The 10,000-nt window shown below is 34.7% G+C and overlaps 1 protein-coding gene across 3 annotated transcripts in view; it reads left to right on the forward strand.

The window, feature by feature from the left end:
• The window catches only part of fmnl1a (formin-like 1a), a 29,616-nt gene that overhangs the window by 15,051 nt on the left and 4,565 nt on the right, over positions 1–10,000 (forward strand). For all 3 annotated transcript variants that reach the window (XM_062050035.1, XM_062050034.1, XM_062050036.1), the window contains exons 10-20: positions 1,609–1,683; positions 1,777–1,887; positions 1,964–2,113; positions 2,196–2,297; positions 5,183–5,867; positions 5,935–6,059; positions 6,130–6,332; positions 6,404–6,638; positions 6,710–6,778; positions 6,844–6,924; positions 9,938–10,000. The exon at positions 9,938–10,000 is cut by the window's right edge. In XM_062050035.1, the coding sequence (XP_061906019.1) occupies positions 1,609–1,683; positions 1,777–1,887; positions 1,964–2,113; positions 2,196–2,297; positions 5,183–5,867; positions 5,935–6,059; positions 6,130–6,332; positions 6,404–6,638; positions 6,710–6,778; positions 6,844–6,924; positions 9,938–10,000 (1,899 nt within the window). The remainder of the gene's footprint in view (positions 1–1,608; positions 1,684–1,776; positions 1,888–1,963; positions 2,114–2,195; positions 2,298–5,182; positions 5,868–5,934; positions 6,060–6,129; positions 6,333–6,403; positions 6,639–6,709; positions 6,779–6,843; positions 6,925–9,937) is intronic.

The raw sequence follows: 10,000 nt of genomic DNA on the forward strand, positions 1-10,000 counted from the left end.
TTTTCCCCCTAATTTATACATACTTACAATTGTATATTACATTAAAATTAAAATGCATGCTTTTAAATTTATTGTGATATTTAGATAGTACAAAGGAAACAAAAACATCCTAAATAAAACTAAATATTTCTCTCAATTATATGAAAAAATCTAAATAATTGATGTTTTTATGATGAGAATGCATGCTTTTAAATTAATTGTAATAATTTAATTGGTACAAACGAAAAATTAAATCCTTAATCAAACAAAATATTTACCCAATAATTGCAGTCTTTACACATTTACAATTGTATATCAAGTATAATTAAACATATATAAAATAATTATTTTTATGATTGAAATACATGCTACATGTATTTTAATATTTAAATAATACTAAGAAAAACGATTCAAATATTAAATCTAATGCATAGAATAATTTTAATTTATAAATATTTACAATTGTATATTACGTTATAATTTAGTATATTAAAAAAATATTAATTATTTTTAATCCAAAAAATAATGTTTTTAAACGTGTTGTACTATTTATATAATACAAAGGAAAAACGATAAAAATGGTAAATCTAGCAAAATATTTCATGCCATAGTTGTAATTTATGCATATTCAATATTGTGTATTACATCATAACTGCTGTATTTGTGGTGGTGTTAAAAATTGAAAGTCCCAAAATGCATACTCATATTTTTGGTTGTTTATAATGTTTGAATATAATTTTTTTCCTAATTTATACATATTTACAATTGTATATTATATTAAAATTGAAACGCATGCTTTAACATTTATTGTAATAATTAGACAGTACAAAGGAAACCAAAACATCTTAAATCAAACTAAATATTTCACACAATTATATAAAAAAAAAAAATCAAAGTAATTGTTTTTACGATGAGAATGCATGCTTTTAAATTCCATCCATTTTTTACCGCTTGTCCCTTTCAGGGTCACGGGGGTCGCTGGAGCCTATCTCAGCTGCATTTAAATTAATTGTAATAATTTAATTAGTACAAAGGAAAAAAAATAAACATCCTAAATTAAACAAAATATTGACACAATAATTGCAATTTTTATACATGTACAATTGCATATCAAGTATAATTTCAAATATCTAAATAATTGTTATTTTTATGATTGAAATACATGCTAAATGTATTTCAATATTTAATTTATACAAAGAAAAACGATTCAAATATTAAATCTAATGTATATAATAATTGTAATTTATGAATATTTACAATGGTATATTATGTACTTTAATCTTAATCTTTAAAATGTTATAATTTAATATACAAAAAAAATCTGAATTATTTTTATCCAAAAAATAATGTTGTAATATTTATATAATACAAAGGAAAAACGATAAAAATTGTAAATCTAGCAAAAATATTTCATACCATAGTTGTAATTTGTGCATATTAAATATTGTGTATTACATAATAATTCAACATTTTTTGTATTTTTATTGTAATGTTTAAATCACACAAAGGAAAAACAATAACATTAAATTTAACAAAAATGAAAATACACCCTAACATGAAATAAGAATATATTATATGTATATAAATAATATATTTTGTAAGTTATTATAATTTTTTTTCTCTTGTCAGGTGAGCAGAGAGCGGTGGCGCTTTGAGAAACTGATGGAGTACTTCGTCAACGACGACAGCAATATTGACTTCATGGTGGGCCGCATGTGCACATGTTCTCTACAGCCATTAGAGTAATTAGTCACACAAATTAATTGAGTGTATATTAATGATGTCATGTGTTTGCAGGTGGCCTGCATGCAGTTCATCAACATTGTGGTCCACTCAGTGGAGAATATGAATTTCCGCGTGCACCTGCAGTATGAGTTCACTCACCTGGGCTTGGACAAGTATCTGGACGTGAGATGCCTTATTTTAAAAGTGTAAATATCTATTTTTACGTACTTGACGATAAGACATTGCATGTTTTTTTTAGAGCCTGAGAGAAACAGAAAGCGAGAAGCTGCAGGTGCAGATCCAGGCCTACCTGGACAACGTGCTGGACGTCGGAGCTCTGCTGGAGGACGCCGAGAGTAGAGGAGGCGTTTTTGAGCACGTGGACCACCTGCAGGACCACAATGTTCAGGTGGAGCTGCAAAAGTCAAGAACGAGAGGGAACATGTCAGCGTGGTACAGTATGTATTATGATGAGGTTCCTGTGCTTGCAGCTCAGCGCTCAGCTCCATGAGATGGAGACTCAGACTGCGGAGAAGATTTCGGAACTGGAGACTCAGCTCATGCAGGCCACCAAGGAGACGGAGCTGCTGAAGGTGCGTGTTGCAGTTGAACAAAGTCTCATCACGTCCTAAACAACAGCGTCTCGATCTCATTTACATCAACAAAGCCAAAGACTGGCATGGAAAAATGTATTTACTCCACCAGACGTTTGTTTGCCAGAGGCCTATGTATTTTTCCATTTTAAATTTGTATGTATTTATATATTTTATTGTCTATTTTTGATTTGTATTTTGTTTTAATTTTGTACCCAGGACATTTATAATACATAATTATTACATTATTATTAATAATAGTAGTACTATTTTTTATTTATATTTATTTTATTCAACTAAGTACCTCCCAAAAATTGTAATGCATAATCATATTATTGGTAATAATACTATTGTTATTTGTATTTCTATCTAATCCTATTGAATACACACAAAATATATTATATTATTAATAACCGTAGTAATACTGTTTATTTTTATTTTTATTAATTGTAATCCTACAGAGTATCCAGAAAATATATACATGTGATGCATAATTATGACATTATTTTTTATGGTTATCAGTAGTACTATTTTTATTTTATCCTACAGAGTATCCAGAAAATATATATATTTGATGCGTGATTAATATTATGAATCTTATTAGTAGAGCTATTTTTATTTGTATTTATATTATCCTACAGAGTATCCAGAAAATATATAAGTGTGATGCATAATCATATATTATTATTAATAGTAGTAGTTATATTATTTTTTCATTTCAAATTTGTATGTATATATATATTTTATTGTCTATTTTTGATTTGTATTTTACTTTATTTAAATTTTGTACCCAGGACATTTATAATACATAATTATTACATTATTATTAATAATAGTAGCACTATTTTTTATTTATATTTATTTTATTCAACTAAGTACCTCCCAAAAATTGTAATGCATAATCATATTATTGGTAATAGTACTATTGTTATTTGTATTTATATGTAATCCTATTGAATACACACAAAATAGATTATATTATTAATAACCGTAGTAATACTGTTTATTTTTATTTATATTAATTGTATCCTACAGAGTATCCAGAAAATATATACATGTGATGCATAATTATGACATTATTTTTATGATTATCAGTAGTACTATTTTTATGTATTTTTATTTTATCCTACAGAGTATCCAGAAAATATATATATTTGATGCGTAATTAATATTATGAGTCTTATTAGTAGAGCTATTTTTATTTGTATTTATATTATCCTACAGAGTATCCAGAAAATATATAAGTGTGATGCATAATCATATATTATTATTAATAGTAGTAGTTCTATTATTTTTTGTATTTATATTTTATCCAATTGAGTATCCAGAAAATCTATAAATGTAATGTATAATTATATTATTATTAATACTGTAGTACTACATACTGTATTTGTATGTATATGTCATACGACTGGATATCCAGAAAATATATAAATATAATGCATAATTATTACATTTTTATTAATTGTATTAGTACTATTTCATTTGTATCTATATTTGATCCCAAGTGTCTAAAAATATATAAAAGTGATGTATAATTATTATATTTTTATTAATAGTAGTAGTTCTATTGTAAACATACATGTGATGCATAATTATATTTTTAATACTGTAGTACTATTTGTATTTATATGTTATCCTACTGGATATCCAGAAAATATATGAATAAGGCATAATTATTAATTTTTGTATGAATCGTTTTAGTAATATTTTATCCTAAGTGTCTAAAAATATATAAATGTGATGCATAATTAGTACACTTTTATTAATCGTATTAGTACTATTTTATTTGTTTTTATATTTTATCGTAAGTGTCTAAAAATATATAAAAAGCATAATTATTATATTATTATTAATAGTAGTAGTTCTATTATTTTATTTATTTATTTATTTATATTTATTTGATCCAATTGAGTATCCAGAAAATATATACATGTAATGTATAATTATATTATTATTAATACTGTAGTACCATCTTTATTTTCATTTATGTTATCCTACTGGATATCCAGAAAATATATAAATCTAATGTATAATTATATTATTATTAATACTGTAGGACTTTTTTTTTTAAAATTTATATGTTATCCGACTGGATCCAGAAAATATATAAATGTGATGCATAATTACTGTATTTTCAATAATCGTATTAGTACTATTTTGTTTGTATTAATACTTTATCCTAAGTGTCTAGAAATATATAAATGTGATGTATAATTAGTACATTTCTATTAATCGTATTAGTACTATTTTATTTGTATTTATATTTTATCCTAATTGTCTAAAAATATATAAAAATCATAATTATTATATTATTATTATTAATAGTAGATCTATTTTTTTTTAAAATGTATATTTATTTTATCCAATTGAGTATCCAGAAAATATATACATGTAATGTATAATTATATTATTATTAATACTGTAGTACCATTTTTATTTTGATTTATGTTATCCTACTGGATATCCAGAAAATATATAAATCTAATGTATAATTATATTATTATTAATACTGTAGGACTGTTTTTTATTTTTATTTATATGTTATCCGACTGGATCCAGAAAATATATAAATGTGATGCATAATTACTGCATTTTTATTAATCGAATTAGTACTATTTTATTTTGTATTTATATTTTATCCCAAGTGTCTAGAAAATATATAAAAGTGATGCACATTTATTATATTATTATTAGTACTAGTTCTATTGTAATTTGTTTGAATATTTATCTTAATCCAATTTATCTAGATGATGAAATATTAATATAAATGGAGTAGTAGTAGTATTAATGGTATTGTATTGAGTATTACAAAAAAAAAGTATGAAAAAAATATGTAAGCAACACTTGTTTGCACGACTGTAAGACCATGTTGTACCTTGCAGGAGAGCCTGAGGGATTCGTGCTCCCAGGTGAGCTCCCTCCAGCAGAGGGAACGAGAGAAGGAACTGGATAGGGAGCGGGAAAAGGAGCGGGAGCGTCTGAGCGTGGCCGCTCCTCAGGTGACTTCCGAGCTGGAGCAGAAGATCCACGAGCTGCAGGAGAAAGGGCTGATCCGCCTGTCCCGGACCGCCTCGGGGGGCCTGGACATTCAGGTGGTGCCCATCACGGTGACAGATTATGTTATTGCACCGGCACCTCAGCCCACCGCCCCCGTACCCTCATCCACGCCCTCCCGTCCTGTACTACCTCCTCCACCCCCTCCTTACGGTCCTCCAGCACTCCCATCGTCTCCTGGTGGAGAGCCACCATGTCCACCTCCTCCGCCTGGAGGAGGACCACCACCCCCACCGGCGAAATTTTCTGCAGGAGAAGGGCCAACACCACCGCCTCCTCCTCTCGTTGCAGCAGTCGGACTACCACCACCGCCACCACCTCCTCCAGCTGCCGCAGGGGGGCCACCACCGCCTCCTCCACCAGTTGCCGCAGGAGGGCCACCACCAGCTCGCCGAGGAGGGCCAGGGCCACCGCCACCTCCACCTCCACCTGGGGTTGGACCACCTCCTCCACCTCCACCTGGAGTTGGACCGCCTCCTCCACCCACTCCTGGAGCACCCAACATTCAGTCTGGTAGGGAGAGGAGCCGAAAACTATTTAAAGTCACACCATGGCTATGGTCTTACATCTTCTTCTTTAGGGTTAAAGAGCAAAAAGCCCATTCAGACCAAGTTCAGGATGCCGCTGTTGAACTGGCAACCTTTGAAACCAAACCAGGTCTCAGGAACCGTTTTCAACGAGCTGGACGACGAACAACTCCTGGAGGTAAGAAGGCGCTGACTCAACGGAGAACGACAGTGCAAGCTTTTGATTTTATGCTCCTCCGTTTCGGCAGGACCTGAACATGGAGATGTTTGAGGAACAGTTCAAGACGAAGGCGCAGGGGAACCCGTCAGATCTGTCCAAAGTCAAGAAGAAGTTGGGGCAAAAAGCCCCCAGCAAGACATCTTTGATTGATGCCAACAAGGCCAAGAACCTGGCCATCACCTTACGCAAAGGCGGCATGAGTCCTTCAAACATCTGCACCGCCATCGAGATGTACGGACCGCCTCGTTCTGATTCGATTCAGTTGTTTTTGGATTCAATTTGGTGGTCTTCCTTTCTCACAGGTATGACCAGCAGTCCTTGTCCATCGACTTCCTGGAGCTGCTGGAACACTTCATACCCTCCGACTTCGAGATGAAGCTTCTACTCAACTACGAGAAGGAAGGGCGACCCCTCAACGAGCTGACGGACGAGGACCGCTTCATTCTGGACTTCGGGAAGATTCCTCGCCTCAGCCAGCGCATCAACACGCTCACCTTCATGGGGAACTTCCCTGAGAGCGTCAAGCGGCTTCAACCGGTCAGTCCAACCTCCTTGAACGGACTCCCTTAAGATCTTAGAACTGATGAGTGGTTTTACTTCCTCTGCAGCAACTCAACTCTATCATCGCCGCGTCCATGTCCATCAAGTCCTCCGCCAAGTTAAGGAAGATCTTAGAGGTGAGGCGACGACATTAGCGATTAAGTCTTCAGGCCGGGTCCTGATCGTGATTTTGTTCTTCTAGATCGTGTTGGCGTTTGGGAACTACATGAACAGCAGCAAGAGGGGGCCGGCTTACGGATTTAGACTGCAGAGTCTGGACCTCGTAAGTAACTCCGGAAAAAATAAGCCAAGTCAGGCTATTAGTTTTGTCTATGGATGTTCATTGCGACTTCATCAATTTATGCTGATTGACTTAGATTGGGCAGATCTAGTCTTGATGTTGATCTGACCAACCTGCTACATCTAGACTGGTTCTTAACAATTGATTGACTTAGATTGGTCAGATCTAGTCTTGATGCTGATCTGACCAACCTGCTACACCTAGACTGGTTCTTAACAATTGATTGACTTAGATTGGTCAGATCTAGTCTTGATGCTGATCTGACCAACCTGCTACATCTAGACTGGTTCTTAACAATTGATTGACTTAGATTGGTCCGATCTAGTCTTGATGCTGATCTGACCAACCTGCTACATCTAGACTGGTTTTTAACAATTGATTGACTTAGATTGGTCAGATCTAGTCTTGACGCTGATCTGACCAACCTGCTACATCTAGACTGGTTCTTAACAACTGATTGACTTAGATTGGTCAGATCTAGTCTTGATGCTGATCTGACCAACCTGCTACACCTAGACTGGTTCTTAACAATTGATTGACTTAGATTGGTCAGATCTAGTCTTGATGCTGATCTGACCAACCTGCTACATCTCGACTGGTTCTTAACAATTGATTGACTTAGATTGGTCAGATCTAGTCTTGATGCTGATCTGACCAACCTGCTACATGTAGACTGGTTCTTAACAATTGATTGACTTAGATTGGTCCTATCTAGTCTTGATGCTGATCTGACTAACCTGCTACATCTAGACTGGTTCTTAACAATTGATTGACTTAGATTGGTCAGATCTAGTCTTGACGCTGATCTGACCAACCTGCTACATCTAGACTGGTTCTTAACAACTGATTGACTTAGATTGGTCAGATCTAGTCTTGATGCTGATCTGACCAACCTGCTACATCTAGACTGGTTCTTAACAATTGATTGACTTAGATTGGTGAGATCTAGTCTTGATGCTGATCTGACCAACCTGCTACATCTAGACTTGTTCTTAACAATTGATTGACTTAAATTGGTCAGATCTAGTCTTGATGCTGATCTGACCAACCTCCTACATCTAGACTTGTACTTAACAATTGATTGACTTAGATTGGTCAGATCTAGTCTTGATGCTGATCTGACCAACCTGCTACATCTAGACTGGTTCTTAACAATTGATTGACTTAGATTGGTCAGATCTAGTCTTGATGCTGATCTGACCAACCTGCTACATGTAGACTGGTTCTTAACAATTGATTGACTTACATTGGTCAGATCTAGTCTTGATGCTGATCTGACCAACCTGCTACATCTAGACTGGTTCTTAACAATTGATTGACTTAAATTGGTCAGATCTAGTCTTGATGCTGATCTGACCAACCTGCTACATCTAGACTGGTTCTTAACAATTGATTGACTTAGATTGGTCAGATCTAGTCTTGATGCTGATCTGACCAACCTGCTACATCTAGACTGGTTCTTAAACAATTGATTGACTTAGATTGGTCAGATCTAGTCTTGATGTTGATCAGACCAACCTGCTACATCTAGACTGGTTCTTAACAATTGATTGACTTAGATTGGTCAGATCTAGTCTTGATGCTGATCTGACCAACCTGCTACATCTAGACTGGTTCTTAACAATTGATTGACTTAGATTGGTCAGATCTAGTCTTGATGCTGATCTGACCAACCTGCTACATCTAGACTGGTTCTTAACAATTGATTGACTTAGATTGGTCAGATCTAGTCTTGATGCTGATCTGACCAACCTGCTACATCTAGACTGGTTTTTAACAATTGATTGACTTAGATTGGTCAGATCTAGTCTTGATGCTGATCTGACCAACCTGCTACATCTAGACTGGTTCTTAAACAATTGATTGACTTAGATTGGTCAGATCTAGTCTTGATGCTGATCTGACCAACCTGCTACACCTAGACTGGTTCTTAACAATTGATTGACTTAGATTGGTCAGATCTAGTCTTGATGCTGATCTGACCAACCTGCTACACCTAGACTGGTTCTTAACAATTGATTGACTTAGATTGGTCAGATCTAGTCTTGATGCTGATCTGACCAACCTGCTACATCTCGACTGGTTCTTAACAATTGATTGACTTAGATTGGTCAGATCTAGTCTTGATGCTGATCCGACCAACCTGCTACATCTAGACTGGTTCCTAACAATTGATTGACTTAGATTGGTCAGATCTAGTCTTGATGCTGATCTGACCAACCTGCTACATCTAGACTGGTTCTTAACAATTGATTGACTTAGATTGGTCCTATCTAGTCTTGATGCTGATCTGACTAACCTGCTACATCTAGACTGGTTCTTAACAATTGATTGACTTAGATTGGTCAGATCTAGTCTTGACGCTGATCTGACCAACCTGCTACACCTAGACTGGTTCTTAACAACTGATTGACTTAGATTGGTCAGATCTAGTCTTGATGCTGATCTGACCAACCTGCTACATCTAGACTGGTTTTTAACAATTGATTGACTTAGATTGGTCAGATCTAGTCTTGACGCTGATCTGACCAACCTGCTACATCTAGACTGGTTCTTAACAATTGATTGACTTAGATTGGTCAGATCTAGTCTTGACGCTGATCTGACCAACCTGCTACATCTAGACTGGTTCTTAACAACTGATTGACTTAGATTGGTCAGATCTAGTCTTGATGCTGATCTGACCAACCTGCTACATCTAGACTGGTTTTTAACAATTGATTGACTTAGATTGGTCAGATCTAGTCTTGATGCTGATCTGACCAACCTGCTACATCTAGACTTGTTCTTAACAATTGATTGACTTAGATTGGTCAGATCTAGTCTTGATGCTGATCTGACCAACCTGCTACATCTAGACTGGTTCTTAACAATCTAGGTCTATGAGCAGAAACTGATGAAGCCAGCTCGGATAAGAGGCACGTTTTTCAGGACAAACTGAACAGTCCAGTTCAATGAAATGCTCTGAGAAAGCTATGAACTTTGGTTTCTGCAGCTGCTGGAAACAAAGTCTACGGACCGCTCGCAAACGTTGCTCCACTTTATGACCACCATCATT

Source organism: Entelurus aequoreus, linkage group LG06 (assembly GCF_033978785.1).
Source record: "Entelurus aequoreus isolate RoL-2023_Sb linkage group LG06, RoL_Eaeq_v1.1, whole genome shotgun sequence".
NCBI classification, from domain to species: Eukaryota; Metazoa; Chordata; class Actinopteri; order Syngnathiformes; family Syngnathidae; genus Entelurus; species Entelurus aequoreus.